At 33.4% G+C, this 21,500-nt stretch overlaps 1 protein-coding gene across 3 annotated transcripts in view; it reads left to right on the forward strand.

Annotated features, from left to right (window-relative positions):
* Pcdh15 (protocadherin related 15) overlaps positions 1-21,500 on the forward strand; it is a 620,145-nt gene that overhangs the window by 280,625 nt on the left and 318,020 nt on the right. For all 3 annotated transcript variants that reach the window (XM_070020439.1, XM_070020440.1, XM_070020438.1), the window contains one exon: positions 19,352-19,512. In XM_070020439.1, coding sequence (XP_069876540.1) covers positions 19,352-19,512 — 161 coding nt within the window. The remainder of the gene's footprint in view (positions 1-19,351; positions 19,513-21,500) is intronic.

The following is a 21,500-nucleotide window of genomic DNA, read 5'->3' on the forward strand; positions in this document are numbered from 1 at the left end:
CGCAGCATTATTTACCATAGCTAAGATATGGAACCAACCCAGATGCCCCTCAGTAGATGAATGGATCAAGAAATTGTTATATATATATACATATATATATACGTATATATTCATATATATATATATGAATGAATTCTATGCCTCCATCAGAAAGAATGACACCACTCCATTTGTTAGGAAATGGAAAGACTTGGAAAAAATGATGTTAAGTGAAGTGAACCAGGCCCAAAGAAACGGGTCCCATGGTTTCCCTTATCTGCAATACCTATTATATGTCTAGGACAAGCAGAAAAGGTCAAAATAAGATCAATATAAGAAGATACTAAGAGAAATAAACCCCAAGGTAAGAACACAAGAGGTTTTATCTTTGCTGATTTTTTAAAAAATGTATTTATAGTGTACTATGTGATTTTTTGATCTCTTTATTCTTAAGGTAAAATTAATGCTACCCAAAAGCAAACCTAAGAATTGATATTTATTGAATGTAAATAGGTATGTATAATATCCTTGTATGAGCAGTTTTCAAAAGTGTTTTTGTTTTACATTGTATTCCCCTAAAATTAACTTTAAAAGGTTTATGGTATACTCTTATAAGAAAATAGGTGAAGCAGGTCTGAGCTGATAGAGATGTTTGCCTATATTTTAGGTACAATTAATGTGAGAATGACAGCTATAGCAAAGAAAATATCGAAGTTGTCAAACTGAATTTGAATTTCAAATGATGAATGATATTTAATATATGAAATTATCGAATTTTTTCTGGGATAGATTTCTACTAAAATAATTGTACTCAGATGGGAATGTATTTTATCTAGGAGCTACTGTGAGCCCTTCAAAGTTTTCTCAAATCAATTCTAATTGAGTGTATCTTTAAAAACTTACAAAACAATCAGGGACCAATGGCTCACTCCTTGCAACAGGAATAAGTCATGGTTAATTATTTTCATTTCCCCTTATTTCTTGGGACAGTACCTACTGAATAGGACCAATGTTATAAACCAAAAAATCATTGTTCCCTGTGAATATGGATGGATATGTTTCATAAGGAGGACATTTGAATCATAGTGTCTAGTATAGTAATTTCTCTTATTATTCTTTATTTTTTTCATTTTATTTTATTTTATTTTTTTAATTTATTTTTTATTGTGAAAATACTGTACAGAGGGGTTACAATTACATGGGCAAGATAATGAGTACATTTCTTATCAAGCATTGTAGCCCCTTGTTTGTTTCCCCTTCCCATCCCTTCCCAGCCTCCCCCCGCCTCCCCCCCACCCAATCCTCCCCTTCCCCCACCAAAGTTGTAAAGTTCATTTTCAACATGACAACTTGTACTTCTCATTGTTGCAATGGGTCCACCTGTGGTATCTACTTAAAATATCTACATCATATTTTTGCTGTGCTTTTGTTGTCATAACGTTACCTAACTTTTTAAAATTGTTTATGTCTTAGAGAAAAGATGAGGAATGAAAATACAAATGACTTTTGTAACTTAGAGAGCAGGAAATTCCTGCTGGATTACTTGAATCACTTATTCTCTTTAGCTTTGATTATATAAAAAGAATGTTAAAAATGCATATTTTATATAGTCTGTCTCCTGAAATTTTTGGTGAAACAAATGCATTATAATTATTACCTTTTCATTGTGACAGAAAAGACTGATTCAATTTAGGGTTTCTGTATACAGAAACATCTGTTTCAAAAGTAGTTATTTATGTAAACCTAAACTATAATTACAAAAAGACTTATTTGAACATTCCCCTTAAAAATGAGAGAACAACTCCAAAATGAAAAAGGATGGTAGCTTACATGCAATAAAAAATAAAGCAACCCATCCATAATTGCTATATAATACACTAGATGTATCAAAACATAAACACTTGTATTTGATGATATTCTGTGTAGCAACAATGACCTTTTCATTTTTACCAAAGTTCTAATTTGAAATTGTCAAGATCATTCAACTTTATCCTTATATAGTTACTAAGTTTAATGATTGGATTTGCTTTTGGAAGGGATTGGGAATGAACTCAGGGCCTGACATATCCTGGGCAGGTGGCTACTTGAGTCAGGCTTACAGTCCTTTACTTTAGTTCTATTTAGGATAGAGTCTCAAAGTTATTCCCTGGCTGGCCTGGACCAGCATTGTTCTATTTATGATTCACATATCCTTGAGATGACAGGCATGTACCATATTCCCTGCTAATGATTGCCCAGCTAATGACAGAGTTTTAAATTTTGTTTTGTTTTGTTTTGCTTTGTTTTACATGGTGTTTTTTACATGGTGTTGGCCTCCAGCCATAATCTTCCTAAATATCTATTTCCTGAATAGCTGGAATTACAAACATGAGCCACCATTCCTGGCACATGGTTAGCCTAAATCCCCCTCTATACACGGGCTACATGACCTGTAGGCCTGTTTTCATATACTGTATGAGATTAGTGGTTATTAGTGATTATATTTATCTTACAGACATTACAAGTCTTTCTAATTAATACTTCCATACAACCTACCAGGATTTTAGCACATGCATGTTTCAAATTTAAAATTGTTCAGCCAGGCTCTTGTGGCTCATGCCTGTAATCCTAGCTAATCAGAAGGCTGAGATCTGAGGTTCACAGTTCAAATCCAGCCCAGGCAGGAAAGTCTGTGAGATTCTTATTTCCAAATAATCATCAGAAAACTGGAAGTGGCATCGTGGCTCAAGTGGTAGAATGCTAGCCTTGAGCTGAAGAGCTCAGGGACAGACCCAAGACCAGTTCAAACCCCCACTACCAAGGAGGAAAAAAAAAAAGTTGAAATATTTCTGACTTAAAATACTGATTTTTACTTAAAACTGAAATTAAAATTATAATATAAACTCTATCAGGACTTTGTATTATTAATCCCTATTTTAACACCAATTTCAGTTCTGTAGTTCACTGATATATTTGTAATTCATTTAGGACAAATTGTCTTATTTTCTTTCATTTCCTAGGAACAGTTAATCTCTTTGCACACTTATTCTATTTTATGGACATCAGACTAAGTTTGGCAGATCCAAAATCTCAAAATATTTTAGTGTTCTCATAAAAGTTTATGATGGGTTTCTGTTTTCAAATAAGCTGTGGTGGCCTTCTATAAGAGTTTATTGTTTTCTGTTGTATTCCTCTGCATAACTTGATAGATATAAAATTAATGTACAACTGAGTCTTTTTTACAATTTTATTTTTCAATTAAAAACATAGTAACATAAGAAGATTGCTCATTTGGGGATGATCATTTTTCAATTAGCTACAAAAAAGCTTTCAACATAAATAAATGACTATACTTTCCCATATGAAGAGGTTCTTCCAGTATAAATATGCCCAACTGTAATCTTACTTTTAACCTAGTGATACACAAATAGTATTTCTCAATTTAACATTCATTTCACAAATAGATCTGTGGCTTGCCTTGACTGACTTTCCATAATATCTACACACACACACACACACACACACACACACACAAGCTTAGACTCTTTACAACCTCTCTTGGTAAGTTTTACTTGTATTAATGTAGAGCAATGCTGCTCCAGTTATTCCTATAATTGAAGCCTGCCGAGTTAACTGTTGAGCTGCAAACTGGAGCATAGTTTCCACAAGCCAGCTCAGTCAGGCTCATTATCTTCTCTCTTTTGCTCACAGTGGGTCTTTCATTTTTGAAAATGACTCTTGCCTTTGCATTTGAAATAGGATCTTCACTAAAATATTTATTTTAGCTCAGCTTGCAGGAGCCTACTTTCAAAGAATGAAAGAACAGGTGATTTTATTGTGTCTTTAGGGCCCTCCAGTTTTCAGTCTCCCTAGAAAATTTGTGTATTGTAAGTTTCATCTAAAAAAAACCTGAATATTAATTTGGAAATAGATTATAAAAATAGGAACCTGAATAATTTTTTCCACAAGAAATGTTCCTTTTCAATTACTTATAAAAAGTTAATATTTTGAAGACATTTCTATCTACAAGAAATGTTAAGACAACTGGTTTTTATGAGAATAATTACAGAATAATCTTTGAGTACATGATTGCTTTTGAACTTCTAACTTACAGAACTTTACAGGCAAATGAAAGCTAAAAGAAATAAATGTACAGCCATGGCCAAATTCAAAGCCATAATCATTTTACATTCTGACTTATTTTACTAAGAAATGTAGGCCAGTGAGATAGGATGTCTTTTAAATAATTAAAAAGGAAGATCAAGCCATTTTTTTCTCCTTAAATGTATATGTGTATGAATAAAAACTAGAAATTCAAGCAAAAAAAAAAACAAACCTTTTTTAATCAACCTAGAACTTCTTAGAGTCTCAGGGGCATCAACACTAATTCATGACCTCATTATTAATTATTAGTGCAGCCTTGTTCTCTGTATTGTCTTAATGGCTGAAATTTGTCTCAATTGTATGTTACACACTTTCTATGGAAGGATTACAGCTGTGAGATTCTCACTATGTGTAGGAAAATCTAGGTTTAAAATAGAAAATGGTTTTGTTGATATAGGAAGAAAACACTTGTATTAGTATTTAAAGACGTTATAATAAAATCTGCTACAATATTTTGGGTAAAGTGTTGATAATGTATGTGATTTAAGTCATCTTTCCCTCAGAAGGTCAAGAGTGTTGGCCTTGAAAGTCATTGGGAAAATAATCATTACCTCTAGTTTCTCATTTTACTAGGGCAATTTTACTTAAAGCCTGCAACTTTATTTTATTTAAATAGATGAATTAGAATTAGAAGTCTCTCTAGCTTCTTTAATCAGTAAAGTCTAAGTAGTCTGAAAAGGTCATATATTCTTGGAAAGACTGAAAATTGATACTCTATTTTGACCTTCAGGATCAATTTGCATACATCTGGCATAGAGAAGTTGCATTAGGAGATGTGTTGAGATTTTCTCATAGGATGGTTTTAGCTGATGATGATTATGCTGACTTCTCTGAAAGATATAGCTCTATTCAGATTGCCTGTTTTACCTTGTCTCTGTTGATACAAATTTTTGTCCACCTTAAATATGCTAGTTACACTTGTTCATAACATTTTCCTGTACTAGTTTTAACATTCATGGAATTCCTAGAGTAATGTCCCATCCCTGATGTTTGTGTTTTCTTTTTCTTTGATTTGACTTTGCCCTGATTTGTTAATATCATTATTTATCAATCTAGTAAGAAATCAAATTGTTAAATATTTTCTTTCTATTATTAGTTATTTTAATTTCTTTATTGTTACTGTAAAAGGGATATACAAAGGGGCTACATTTAATAAGTCAGATGATGAGTGCATTTCTTTTGGAATAATGTCTCCGCTTCTCTTGCAGTCTCCTGGGGTTTCCCTCCCATCTCCACCCACAACTTGTATACTTAATTTTTAACTTAGTGTCTAGTGAGTATCACTGCTATATTTGTCCACCTTTTTCCAACCAAATAGAGATTTTAATATTTTAAGGTATTTATTAACTTATGAACATAGGCTTTTCTCTCCTCAATTAGCTTTCTTTAAGTTTTCTTATTCATATTTACTTTAGATTGTCTTTGTTTAACAGAATTGAACATAAACTGTGGATATGTGATAGACATTTGGTATTTGGTACTATGGGGAAAAGAACATGTTTTAGTATTATACTTTTTATATGATTTTAGAATACTTCTTACATTTATTGTCTTAGAGTTTTTATTGAAACATAAAAAAACATGCCTATGTACTTAATCTACTCATACCTTTAGTTTGCTCTCTACAAGCTCTTTATTTTCAGTATAAAGATTTTAAAATATACTGTAACTAAAAATTTTAAATATTTTAAAATATACTATAACTCTATATTTTCCTGAAAGTTTAGCCCATGCCCTGATTCCAGAGAAAACAGTATATTCACATTGTGTAGGAGAAAAAGGACTATGTCACCTTAATATTTTTTCTGTGTTTAATCATGATTTAAATTATTTGACATCTTGTTTTTAGAAATATATGTCTTGCGTTGAAAATCACAAATGCTTTCTACACTAAATTTTCAATAATGATTCTTCCTTTTGTGTGGCCATATTTCTTTCATTATAGCTATATTAAAAATATATGGTCTGTATAAAAATAAAGGAATTTAACTTCCATAGTCAGAATATTAATTTCTGATGAATTTTTAGAACCAAATACAATTGAATATTGGCTGAAATTTTGACTTGTCATTCTAAGTGTATTTTATAATACATCTTACTTACATCAATAAGGAAATGTCTACTTCTTACAACTATTATTGATGATAAGATGAAACTTATGAAATCATCAGAGCTAGTGTACTGAGAAATAAATGAAAAGGTAAAGAAAAATGGCTTTACCCAAACAAGCAAGTATTGTTCACATTCATAGCTTTATTTTAAATTTATTTCATAGAAAAGAACCACATTCAATTATCAAGTTCAAGCTCATTTGATCTTATAGACTACCTAACAGCTGGTTTTCTTGGGTATTACACATGTCTCATTTTGGTTTTAGCAATAATGTTAATTCAACAAATTCTTTATTGCCTATTATGAAATATATTAACCATATAGAACTTTTCAAGTGTGGTAGAAATCAACTCTGCTTTCCCTCATGAAAGCTACATTTGTGTTTTCCCTGGATTATCTTGAATTCTAGGATTCTTCTCTGTCAGTCCCTCCAGCTTATTATAATACAGTTTTTTAGATTCTCCAGATTTGACCATGGGAAAATACAAAGGCAGAGCAGAAACCAAGCTCTAGCAATTAGTCTCTCCTGAGTCAGTTGTGGTTACCACCTGAGACTGTGAAAGTCCTTGGAAAAGGCCAATTTAGCATTGCTCTTCTCATCCGTACCTTTGCTGGTGAATAGCTCTCCCTCCCATCCCGCATTCCTCTTATTACTAAGGATGTGACTGTAGCATCTCTTTGCTGACATCTCCTCATTCTTTTCGGTGACTATCTTGAGTGAGATATAAGACTTTTCCTTACTTCTGCTCTTGCTTGCCTTGCAACGAGTGCCAAGAAATACTCATTGGAGGTCCATTTCCCCTTGGGAATACAGTTATTTTCTAACTACAACCATCTAATACCTAATCTACTTCCAGAGACTTTCATCCAGATTCTTGCCTTTTAAAAGTTTAAAGTATCAGTTAAACACCAGACATTTTTTTTTCAAAATTTCTGTCAACTGGGTTCTCATCCAGAGAACATCTGGAAGAGTTCCTAATTAAATTTATAAAAATATACTAATAATTGTATGCCCTGCATTGCAGAGCTCTGTTACCACACTTTAGCATTCATTCTCTCCAAATCCTGTTTCTAAAATTTTAAGTCTCCCCCCAGTTTCCCTTATGATTTTTATCCTGTTACATAACTAAGAGGGTTAATATTAACACACTGAGTTCCAGTTGCTTTTTTCTCTAGGTTCTACAAAACATGTCTGCCAATTTCTTCACTGTAAACATAGGTGGAACGGTTTCCACTTACTATGTTTTCAAGGTGATGCTACACAAAACAGTTAGAAGATAGATGTGATTATGTATAAATAGTGCTTATTTTCAAGAAAATGCTTTCCCTCCGAGAGTTGCTGGGATAATAGGAAAGGGAAAACAAATATGTGCGAAATGAATGCAAAAAATGTTAACAAATTACAATCAATCACTAGCAATTTTTAGAAAGGAAGAAACAGTTTACTGTTGGGAACATGTTGTTTGTCTCAAAATTCTTTAGTTTAAGAAATTCTTTTGAAGCAAATATTTAAGGCATTTTAATTTTAAAATCTTTATACTGAAACTAAAATTTTCTACTTATTCTAGCAGTATCTATTTTAACTTTACACAGAGCTCAAAATACAACTGAGATCTTTGATTCTTAAATAATTTGGCTATTAGAAGACTTGGGTTTTGTTTTGTTTTTGTTTTTTGTTTAGTATCAAACAAACCAACAAATAAAGAAATGAATCTGCAAACAAAATAAAGCAGGTTCCAGCAACGGCAAGATTCTATATTTGCTTTCCCACGCAGTGAATAAAGGCTAATCTACTTTGAGTGGAAAAAAAAATTGGCACTTATTTTCCTTTTATAATACGTTGCAACAATGTGAATGACTTTCTAAATAACCTCAAATGTATCTTATCATATAGATTATTTTAATAATCTTATTGTAATATTCTATATGATTTTTATAAATGTATAGTATATACATTTATATATAACTATAAGCATATATAAATTTTAGTATATTGAGTACTATTGTAATATTGTCAAGAGAAGGCATTGTATAATCTATTGGAATACTTCTTTTGTACAAAAAATTACTATTGAAGGTAATTGCTACCTTTCACAATTAGTACTGATTTATTAAGGTAATTATTAAATAAAGTAATTCTTTAATTCTCTTTCCTCTCTCATCTGAGAACATACATCAAGCTATAGTGTACTCCTGTACTACTCAGGTGATGAAAAGTGTATAATCTCTGCCCATCAAAATATGCCATATAACTTAACAAGGGTATTTACTTGCACAAAAATAGCTACAGGGCTATCTATAGCAGCATTAGGAATCATGCTCGTGGGTTATTTTTGTTTCCTCTCCAAAGAAAGGAAAGAGCTATTTACAATGAATATATGAGTTAGCACTTGATGAAGAAAGAACATCGTATGAATAGTAAATGATAGATCCAAAGTCTTTTGAAAAGAAAAAGAAAGATTATATTTTAAAGATATCTGGACAGTTACACTGTAAAAGTAAAAACTCAAAATTAAGGAAACACACAATGCTTCAAAAAGACATTTGATAAATCTATTTCCTTATAATTTTCTTACAAATCCAGTATTCATGACTTTAATCTACTGTTATTACCATTTCATTATTTTTTCCTGGTGACCTTTAAGTGTTGAATCCCTATCTTGCAAATGTTTATTTAGGTAAATGCTAAGAACTTCATGGTATTTCCTGGTGCTAAGTCTGGGCTTTACCAAAAATTTCACTGAGCAAGATAAACTTTGCCAGTCAAAATTATACATCCAATGACAAGCATTTCAGCTTCTATAAATCCATGTGGTAATGGAAAAATATAAATCACATTGTTGCATGTGATATGCTAGATAATTAATGTGGCTAGAAAAGTCTTCATTGATATTGGATACAAACCAGGAGGCTTGGGGAAGGGGAATACTACGTATTGGCATTAAGCAAAGAACTTAAGGTAGAAAGTTGTTAGCATTGAGAGATAGTTCTCTGCTGGCACCTAAAGGATTTATGCTTGGCATTTGGGGACATTATAAATGATTTGGCTTTTTTTCTCTGGAAGATTAGAAATCATTAGAGAATTTTAGCTGATTTATATTGTGAGAAGAAAATTAAAACAGAAAGACTATGGATTCACTGCAATGACAAGATATAATACTGGCACAAACCAAGTTGATAAAAATATTTTAAAAAGTGATCTAAATCTGGATATATCCCGAATACATTATATTCTCAATATGGTACTTGAGAGAAAATAAGTCAGAGATGAATAGTAAAATTTCTACTTGAAAAATTGGAAGTCCAGTAATCCAATTAACTGATGTGAGAAAAATATATGAAAAAAGCATATTGAAGTTTATGGAGAAATCTTGAGCTCATTTAAATCAGATCACAGCTTGATTCGCTTGATATATATGTAGAGAAGATAGAATTTGAGATTTCTGTCAAGGAAAAGGGTCTGGATCATAACTTTCAGTTTGGGGATTGTAAATCAAGAGTACATATGAGTCTGAAAAAACAAAGATGATCTAAAACAATAAAGTCATATAAGTGTGGATATGGAAACAGAAGAGACCAAAAAGATAGAATGGAGCCAGAAAGTTTGGTATTCTGAAACAAGTTTATTCAAATGTGTGGAGAAAAACACTTATTTTTTTAATTATATAAAATGTGATGATGAACCAAGCAATTATAAAATAGAAAAAAAAACCTAGGGAATTTTTGAATGGAGATAATTCATATTCTACATGAGGTTATTAGTGACATATTAAAATAAAAGCCTGGTTTATATATGTTTTTAAAAAATTGTGTAGTGAGTTAGGTAAAGATATACACAGTGTAGGGACAACTTTTCATTGGCTAGCACCATAATGTTATTTAATAACCATTCCGTTTTGGATGTTTTCATTAAATGGATGACATCTTTCATCAGCTTTATGGAGCAAAAGACATTACACCACCCAGTGATGTTGGGTAAGGATGTGTTTAAGGCTTAAATCAAAAATTTCTAGGGGTAAGGATCATTTCACATCTTCACTGTTTTGCCAAAAGTAGTTTATACATAATCCGTTCTTCATAAAGATCAGCCTTTAGCCTGTTGAGATCATTACCAGTATGCTGATATTGAAAAACACATTGTTCACAGACAAACATAAAAAAAAAAAAAACTCCTTTTATCAGTAACTCTTAAGTATTTCCTTAAACTTCAAAACATGGGTAGTAATTCTGTTCTATGGCATATTATTTACTTTTTACTAAAATATTTAACAAAATGGTATGTCAGAACACAATGTGCTAGGATTATATGATGTTACAAATGCCTTCACTGTGATCTAAACATGTAATTCTAACAATTTGTTATCTACAGTGTACTATAAATTTGCTGTTTATAGAAAATAGTAAGGTTAGTCTTAAGTCAAGATTTAAATTAGGAATACAGTTATAATACTGATGATAGGAAAGATCGAAGCAGAGTGCCTACGTGACAATTCAAATTAGAAGCTGCTTTAGCACAAATCCATAAACTAAAACTAATTGATAGCATTATTATGCATTCCTTATCATTACTTATCATTATGCCCTTATCATACCTTATCATTATGCCCTTCCTTATCATTACTTAGATATGCCTCTATCCCTCTAAACACTTTTTCCAATTCTATTCCAAATTGTTCTTTTCCCATGGGTGCCTTTTACATAATTTGTTGCCTTGGGTTCTATTAACAAGACTCAATAAAATTAACAAACTCATTGAAAGATTTCTTGGTGTTAGGTAGGTCAGGGCACAAATATCGTCTGTTTCCCTTCATGTACAATCTCCATGTATGCAGTTTTATATGAATGAAATAACAGGTCCTTTCTTGAGCTTTCCTTTCTTTATAACTTGTAGCAATAGGCAAAGTAAAAATATAATCCAGGAAGAAAAGGAGAGTAAAGGAATGGGTGAGATGGGTATGTACTGACTTGGCTCTTGTTCATGGATTCTCTCCAGGTTCTCTGTGAATGTGGCTCTTACTACAGGATATTCTTTTGAATTATGTTTTATTGATGTTTGGTTTATATTTTCTGATGTATTTTCCTTTTATGACTTGTTTTTCTCAGTGTGCCATTAGCCCATCTGGTTGCCCATCAATGTAACCACATATCCATTAGGCTTCTCCATATTGGATTAGCCTGATTTGAGGGTGATGTTTTCTTGCTGACACACCAACTAATACCATAATTGGTGCTTGACTTGTTTCCAAAGGGAAAAATAACACCTTATAATGAAAGATTCTTGGACTGTATCGTGCATATATTTGAGAAACCACAGGTGACCTCTTTTTCTGGGAGTGGGTAATCTAAATGTCACATAGCTAATTCATGCCAAACATATCATTACAATTACTCGAATTAGCACCTGTGGTAGTGTGAGAGGAAGAGCAGGGGTAGAGTATTGGATGATCAAGTGGCTGAAGTAGTTAATCATTATGACAAGAATAGTAATTATGATTACATTGTGTTTCCCTTGAGAATCAAGAAAGGGTACATGAGGAAAATGTGAAAGGTTTAAAAAAAAATATGAGAAATACAAAAAGAGAGTTAAGGTTCTCCATGGTAGCTTTGAGGAGCTCCACTTCTTTAGGTAATGGTAAACACTTCACAAACACAGGGCTGCATGAATTCTGAGATCTTGTAAGCCAAATAGGTAGGGGAAAAGAGCACTGGGGAAGAGACATATTTTGGGGAAATGATGAGAATGAGAAGATCGAATCTTAGAATCCTATAAATCTTGCTAGTTATTGCAGGTAGACCTTCCTTCATTCCTTAGTCACTTGATATGTGCCTCTGCTTCATAGCCTTTCACAAACTATATCTGAGCAATTCTCTTAGTAGATGATCATGATTTTTCAGCCTTAGCCTTTGCTCCTACTAGATCTATTAAAAATGTTGGCCCTGAGCCAATATATCAGAGCTTATTCACAGCATGGTAGCCTATAAGCCAATATTAGTATAGGGCCTCATGGAACTTGATTGGTATCCATCCAGAAATCATATATGAGATCGGGTTTTAAAACACATAGAACATGAAAACCAAAACTTGCTTAAAGTGAATTCATTTCATTTCATTAAAATTCATTTTCATGGGTATATACACTCTAGATACAAGATGCAATGTATTGCTAGCACACTGTGAAATAACAGTGTTAATAGTCTGCTAGTATGGAAAGTTGAACTTTGCTCTTGATGGTAGCTTACAGTTAATGAGGGCAAAATATCTGAGCTTTTCAGAATATTTTTAAAACAAGGCTTGCTCTCTCTCTAAGCAGCAGAATCACATTAAGATAGATTTCAGAGTCCATCCCTCTTAGTTTCTAATCCAGCAGTATGAGGTAGCTGAAGCAACAAATAGAAGTATCTGACAAGCTCTGATATGAAGCTAATACTTCAGGCTGGAATTGACACTTAGAGACAAGGCTATGAAGCCTACTTGGCTAAAGCGAAGTATGCAGACAGGTAACACCAGGCATCAAGTAGAAGGCCACAACCTATTTTTACTAGATCAGAATTTGTAATTCTAACAAGATCCCTAAGTGATTCATATGTACATTTCTGCCCAGCAGTACTACTTTAGAGGAGTTTAAAGGCTCAGGATAATGGAAATGTGAAATGAATTTACTTTGTGTGTAACCTGAGAAGCCGGCCATTATCAAACTCTTCAAGGGCTTGCAGAGGATAAAGTTCAACAAATACATTGGAGAATAGCATCCTGCTTCCCTGAAGAGCTCTGTGCACATACTCCATTTTGTGGGGGAGAAGCAGAATAAGAGACTCTGATAAAATGGGATTTCTGATTGTAATAACAATGAAGACAGGCAAATCCCTTTGGACAATTAACATATACTTTAAACAATGAATGACAAGAATGTAAAACAAGCTCTCTCAGAGGAATGGATTCTAGTAAGGGGGAGAGGGTGAATGGAAAGAATGAATGGAAGCAAACATAGTCAAATACTTTATGTACATGAATGAAACAATAAAGCTTGGGAAGATTGGCTTAGAACGAAGTAGAATAAGGAGATTAACAGATGAAGGTGAGTCAGGTCAAGGTACAAGATACATATATGGGCACATCAAAATAAAAGCCCATCGTAGAACTAACTGACATTTGTAAAACTCTTCTGAGATGGCTCATAACTTGTTTTTTGTTATCAATTGACAGAGAAAATTGTATGTATCTAAGGTATACATCGTGACATTTTGATATATTTATATATTTTAGGATGGCTAATACAAGCTAATTTATGTTTTCATTACTTCATGTAGTTCCTCTGAGTGTTTCTACAACATTTATTATTAACTGGGTTAATATTGTCAAATAGGCAATATATTGCTATGGACATTAGTCCCAATAAAGCTCTCGAATATACTTTCTGCTCAAAGTTAAAATTTTAACACATCTCATTTTCACATTCCTGCAAACAGTACTCAAGATTTCAACTTTCTCCACATCAATACCATCATTCAATTGTTTTTGTCTGAATAATGCTCTATGATGCTACCATAGCACATTTGCTCCTACCATTCTTAGTACCTAAGCAGATTCTATTTATTTGTTGTATTGTGTCAAATATTCATATATGGAATTTAGTGCAGACAGGAAACTTTTCTGTTACACTTTGTCTCAATTTCTTATTAAATGATACTGCCTTATTGTTTGTGAGGTTTTTAAAATTAATTAATTAATTAATTTTGGTTGGTTGTGGGACTTGAACTCTGGGTCTGGGCACTGTCCCTGAACTCTTCAGCTAAAGGCTAGTGCTATACCACTTGAGCCACAGCGCCACTTCAAGTTTTCTGGTGGTTAATTGGAGTCAAGTCTCAAGGACATTCCTGCCAGGGCTGGCTTTAAATTGTGATCTTCAGACCTCAGCCTCCTGAGTAGCTAGGATTACAGGCGTGAGCCACCAGTGTCCAGCTTAATTTTTCTCTTTGAATTTTTTTTTGTTTGTTTTGTTTTTGGTCAGTCGTGGGCTTGAATTCTGGGTCTGGGTGCTGTCCCTCAGCTCTTCGGCTCAAGGCTAGTGCTCTACCACTTAAATCACAACACCACTTCCAATTTTCTAAGTGGTTTATTAGCAATAAGAGTCTCACAGAGTTTCCTGACCAGGCTGGCTTTGAACCGTGATCCTCATATCTCAGTCTCTAGAGTAGATAGGATTATAGGCATGAGCCACCAGCCCCTGGCTGTTTGAATGTTTTAGAAGTGGGAAAACATATTTAACTTTACAGTTAAAAAATCATTCAAAATTCTCCTAGACGTAACAATTATTTCTTTGGATATTATGAACTATTTTAATATTATTTTTTAGAGGAAGCTTAAATATTTTATAAAATAAGTCTGAAATTTAGCAGAAATCAAAGGATTTCAATAAGTACAGTACCGCAACTTACATTTTTAAGTATAATTTTATTTTTATTGTGGTATGATATTGTACAGAAAGGTTATGATTTCACAATTCAGATAATGTGTACATATCTGCTTTAGACAATATCACCCTTGCTTTGCTTTCCTCCAGATTCTCCCTCCCTTCTCTTCCCACAAGTTGCATAGTTCATTTTTCCACATTAAGTTTATTAAATACCATGAATGCATTCATTCACCTTTCCTCTTTTCCATTTTTACCCTCCCTTCCCCCTGCTAAGAAGCAGAAAAAGATAAGGAACAAAAAGGCACACATAAACACCACCACCACCAGAAACATAAATCACCCATTTTTTCACTTTCTAGAGTTCATTTAGATAAATCAAGTTCTTTGATTTTTATGGTTATGGAGTTTGAAACTCATGACTTTTTGTTTGCTAGGGAGGTGCTCTTTCATTCATGCTACATCATTCTTTAAATGATGTTCTCATAGTTCTTTTTTTTTTAGTTGGTTGTGGGGCCTGAACTCTGGGCCTGGGCACTATCCCTTAGCAATTCAGCTCAAGACCAGTGCTCAACCATTTGGACCACAGCACCATTTTTGGCTTTTTCTGCATATGTGGTGCTGAGTAATTGAACCCAGGACCTCATGAATGCAGGCAAGCCCTCTACCAATGAGCCACTTTCCCAGCCCTATAAATGATGTTCTGATAGTTCTGATTAGATTCTTTTGGCCTCGAAGTGGTCTCCAAGTGCCATTTTCTACCTAAATTTTCTTTATAGCTGGGATTACAGATGTGAAACCACTATGCCAAGCCTATTTGTAGAATTGTGGCCTTGCTCATCTTTTTACATGTCAGACTTGAACAGCGATCCTCCTGGTGTTTGCTCTAGAGTACTTGAAATTGCAGGCAAGCATCACCAACTTCAACAGATTTCTTTTTTCAGTTATTCTCTCTACTTGTTGAGTACAGACTTTTGTCATCATTGAATTAGTTTGATTAGAGAGATAAAGGACCACTGCGTCCCACTGCCAGGTTCACACTTGTTTGTCAAGAAGATCATAAACACTGACAGCTTTGCTGTCCCATGCATTGATCAAACATGATAATCCCAGTTTTGTGGCATGAAGAATAGGCTTGGTTTATAAAAACTGTGACAAAAAGTATTTAGCTTAAGATTCAGATACTTTCTAAAAAATAAAATGCAGTTCATAACATCAACAACAGTAACCATAACTCACATTTTAAACCTTTTCAATATCACAGACTGTAATCAGCCCTGTGCTTGAGTTATCTTATTTATCATCAAAGCAACCCCAAAGACTCTTTTCTGATGTAAATTACCACATATATGAGTAAGAATGGAAGGAAGTTGGTATAATGAGGACTTTGTATTGGTTTATACATTATTCTCTAGTAAATTTATGTTTGGATACAATCTGGAATGAAAATGTAGCTATGCAAGAACATCTTTGGGGACAAAAAAGAAAATAAAGTAAATTTCAAAGAGAATATACATTAGATTGTATACACCTACTATAATTAATAGTATTTTAATTTATCTAGGGATTCTGGAAGTACAGATGAATGAGTTAGGGAGGTATATCTCTGAACCTGAATGGTGGCTTATGCTTGTAATCTCAGATTTTAAGAGGTAGAGACAGAAAGATCTTGGGGTATTGAGTTTATGATCCAGGTAAGGTTATATAGAAAAAACCCATCTCAAAAATAATCTTTTTCTCTATTTCTCTGAATTAAAATACTAGGCTATTAGTTTTCATGATGAAAAGTTCAAATTACTTTTCTTAATTAAAATTTATTTTAAATGATCCATATAAACAGTAAAATTTCTAAATATCAATGGGATTTTACCTAATGTTTATAAGCATTAGGTAATGTTTAAATGAGAAATATATTTGTTTAGATAAAGGTGATCTTCAATGTATATTGCTTTGCAGAAGAAGCACAAAATGAAATATTTACAGGCATGAAAACTTGATGAAAAGCTCACAAAAACTTTTAATTGTACTAGTAATTTTTAATTTGGCTTATTTTAGATTTCATCCTTGTTGTAGAGCAGAGGTCATTTTCAGAAATATACATGAGTTTCATTATGGAAATCCCTGTTTAACTGTGGTGCTGATTTCATAGAAGAGAGAAAACAATTGAGAATTAATACTCTCTCCTCTTGAATATAGCTGGAAATCAGCATCAAGGATTAGAGTCTAACTCTATCAGACCCAGGGCCAGATTTCTTAGCATCTAATACAGAATATAAAGCAAATTTAATACTGTCTTTTTTCTATTTGGCATCATTTTCATTTATGATGAAAGGAAACCTTTATGTAAAGGGGTCCATAGCAGGTCTTTTCAGTCAGTGGCTTTTGATGATTATCATTAAGAACATTCACTTTATCACAAGTAGCATTCCTGTTTTCTCTCTTAGCAACAGAGCCATTCACTTCCCTCTTCATGGTGTCACAGTCTCTCCTTTATTTGTATATCCTATATTTTTATTTTTTGTTCATCTGTTTTAATATTTAAATGAAGCCAAGGATGGGGAATGGATTTTCAGATGTATGGAAGATGTTAAGCACAATTTTTGTGAAAGAAAAGTTTATGAGGCAAGAGGAGATTTAGATGATCTCAATCTTTCCATATGCCCTCTGTTTTCTGGGGTCAGCTATAAAACAGACATCCCTGTTCATCAGCTGCACAAACTCAAGTATCCTGGGACCAAGGGAAGATACTCTCCCTGATAGGTTAAACTAATGAAGGGAGTTTATAGTTTAATTCTTTGGTGCCGATTATTTTTTTCTGATTGATGAGAGCAGAAGTAAAAGTTGTGCAGAAAACCCAGAATGAGCACTTGGGGTATTATTATTTTAAAAATATTTTAGCTTTATTTTTTGCATCTGGAGTGCCATGTATTTACATTCATCCTGTTGTTTCTCAGACTGTGAAATATCAGTTAAAAAGTAATATCTATGCTAGCATGTGAAATATTAGAATAAATCTCTACCATTCAGATAAAAGGTATATATTTACACATTATTTAGGGTTTCTCTTACTGTAAAAAAAAGTTTCTTTCAAAATTTCTAGACAGATAAAGCTCATTAGTACTAATATAACAAAAGAATAATAAAAACTGTTATTTTTAAATTGCTAAGAAAATTATAAAACAAGACCTTATTCCTTTCTTAACTATGTAATAGTTTAACATTTGGGACATTAGGCCTTAATAAATTGTGAGTGTTATAGTTCGCATTACATTCTTCAAGCCTGATTCATATTTATGGACTAAGTGTATATTCTCATGTGATATCCCAGAGAAAAGACATTTTCCACTTCATTCACTGTGTAGAAGCATAAGTCTATGTATGTATGTATGTATGTATGTATGTATGTATGTATGTATGTATGTATGTATTTATTTATTTATTTATTTTTGTTGGTCATGGGGCTTGAACTCTGGGCCTGGCACTGTCCCTCAGCTCTTTAGCTAAAGGCTGGTGCTCTACCACTTGAGGCACAGCACCACTTCCAGTTTTCTGGTTAATTGGAGATGAGTCTCATGAACTTTTCCTGCCCAGGCTGGCTTTGAACCTGGATCCTAGATCTCAGCCACCTGAGTAGCTAGGATTACAGGCGTGAGCCACCAGTGCCAGGTGCATGAGTCTTTAGGTTGCATAGCCACACCTCTTCTACATGTCCTGAGCTCAGAATATGAATATGTGAAAATTATTGCTATAAACCATAGCACATTATTGTTTGGCAAAGGAACTATTGCTATGAAATGGAGAATGAGATTGAAGTTCCATCCAAGTTACGGGTGTTTAACTTGCAAGATACATGGAATTTAAGCAAGGAGGAAGGCTAGGGACCCACTTTGTGAGAGAAGGGGTAACAAGTTTGATAAGAAATGCAATTGTTACCTTATGTAACTGTAATCCCTCTGTACATCACTTTGGCAATAAAGAAAATAAAGTTTAAAAAAATGTACTCATCTCAATTTAAGTGGGGAGGAGGGCAAAATATATCAAGCATCAAAACGTTGTATTGAAATAATGTGCTCTTGTCGTCAAGTACCCCTGACATGTCTTAAAGAAGAACGACTTTTATTGTGAGTCTGCACACTAGTTTTGTCTTTTACATTAAGACTTATGTTTTATGGATTTACTCTAAGATTAAAGAAGAAGATGCAGTCCTCACCACGGGAGACTGTACTACTTCTTTATCTCTTCCTTTTTTCTTTTCCTCTGTTATTTTCCAGATATCTCTTTTCATATCAGAAGTCTTACTGAGTGAATTGAAGTACCAGACTGTTATTACCAGCCTATCTTTTGTTCGAGATAAAATTCAATGATCACCTTTGCAAGAAGCCGTGGTCAGGGAGGGAGAGAAATCTTTAATGCTAAAGGGAAACAAAAAATTGATAATGAAACTCACCAAGGGTTTGAATCTTTGCCTCCTATGTTTATCTCCCCCAAAACATCAATTGCACATAGAATGATGTATTTATTTGTGACTTTTTAGGTAATTTTATTGTATTTATTTATTTACTTATTTTTAGGAATGTTTAGATATACAGTTGAACTGCACTGCTTTAATAAAAGTTTTTAAGGTCACTGGGGTTTACAAGTATACTCTTTTGTAGAAGGTTCATTTGATTAAAATACTGTTTCATATGCCTTTCTTTGGTCCGAAGGTACAATTGTGGTGGACAATATGCTGATCAAAGGAACTGCTGGAGGACCAGACCCTACCATTGAGCTCTCTTTGAAGGACAATGTGGATTACTGGGTCTTGTTGGATCCTGTGAAGCAAATGCTTTTCCTGAACAGCACAGGCAGAGTCCTGGATCGAGATGTCAGTGATATTATTTTTTTTGGTTGTTCCTATGTTATCACTTTATTATAATTTAAATGCCGCATATATTCATCAATATAATATTAAAATTTACATATAATTTTCGTTTATTTCCTGGGAAGAAAAGGAAAAAGATAGTATTTCAATCTGAAAAAAAGAATGACAAAGGAAAGGACCATTTGTGTCTAAGAGAAACAGAGTTCCCTTTTAATATAAATCACAGTTGACTATGTAGAATAGAGAGATGGTGACCTTGAAAAAGGAGGACAAACAGAGCTACGATCCATGCATCTCTAACAGTGGCAAAGCATAGTACTACTCAGCTTGGCTTGAGGACACAAGTTTGATGTGTATAATCAAAGCTGGTTTAGCAATTGTAAGGATGAAGCTGTAGTATTCAGCTTATGTAGCTGTCAAACAACAAAGAAAGGAAGGAAGAAAGGAAGAAAGAAAGAAAGAAAGAAAGAAAGAAAGAAAGAAAGAAAGAAAGAAAGAAAGAAAGAAAGAAAGAAAGAAAGAAAGAAAGAAGAAATAAAGAAAGACTCACAGAAAGAAAGAAAAAAAGGAAAAAGGAAAAAAGATATGCAATACTTTCCCAGGATCACCCTAGTATGGTAGGAACAGGCAAAAGTATACATCTTGGCATGAGTGTTTTGTTAACAACAGCTAAACTGCCAATGTTAAAAGTCTCACTTCTGATAAAACTTAGGAGATGCATTCATCTGAAGCATCATTGACCTCATAATTGCATTCTTATGTGCCCAACAGTGGAGATGGTTGTTAAAGAGGAGAAAGGCATTCATGACAAGTAATTAATATATAAAGCCCAGGGAAAACTACATGTAAAAATGTTCACCCCCAAATCCGGATGCATGATCTCCTTACAATGTGTTGGAGTAGATGATCGTTTAATCTTCCATGTCTAAATTTTGGAATCATAAATATATCTCAAGCACTTCAACCTTTAATGTGCCTCACCATGTCCTTTACTAACTTGGTCATTTGAATTCTTGTGAATTGCTCTTGGTTCTGCCTGGGATTTCAGGGCTTCATTCCTCATTGGCCAGAAGCTTTTACTATAAAAATGTCTAACCCAACATTGGAAACTTAGACTAGTATAGATAGACAATTATTAATTAAATCTGATTCTATTCCAGATCTAATTGCAAGTGGAAGTTATAATTTCATTTTAATTGTAAAATAAGGAAATGGAAAATGTATTATTAACAAAACAAAACCAAACATAAGTCTAGGGGCTAAGAAGGTTGCTCAGTGGTAGAGTGCTTGCCTTGCATGCAAGAGGCCCTGGGTTTGATTCCTCAGTACCACATAAGGAGAAAAAGACAAAAGTGGTGCTGTGGTCCAAATGGTAGAGCACTAGCCTTGAGCTGAAGAGCTGAGGGACAGCGCACAAGCCCAGAGTTCAGGCCCCATGACCGACAAAAAACCAACCAACCAACCAACCAACAAAAAAAAACCCCACAACATATGTCTAAAAGCAATTTTCCTATCCAGGAAAATAGAATCTAGTACTTATGATGGCACAAATTCTTTGAAGGAGATGTGTTCTTTATTAATATATTGTTCTTTATTAATATATACTATACATTATGCTCTTGATAAGGTTTTATGTGTAATTGGTCATGTACATATGTCCATGTGGAAAATATAATTTCCAAATACAACAATTTCAATAACTGCATAATGTTTTAGCATGAACAACAGCAAGCTCATGTTTTGGAAATTCAGTTTGTTTTCAGATTTTAATGGTTACCAAAATGGTGTGGTGAAAATTTTGCATTGGATGCATTCATTTTGGCATACTGCTAACACCTTTCTGAGCATGGTGGAGTCCCTAAACCCTCACTAATCGACTTAGTGGGACAATACTTGACATATTTATGAGCTACTTGTATAGCAGAACAGAATGAATTCCAATGCAAAAATTACACTGGGTGTTATATATTGGCTACAGGGAATCCTTGACA

The sequence above is a fragment of the Dipodomys merriami genome, unplaced genomic scaffold (assembly GCF_024711535.1).
Source record: "Dipodomys merriami isolate MVZ:Mamm:240054 unplaced genomic scaffold, mDipMer1.0.p SCAF_14, whole genome shotgun sequence".
Lineage (NCBI taxonomy): Eukaryota > Metazoa > Chordata > Mammalia > Rodentia > Heteromyidae > Dipodomys > Dipodomys merriami.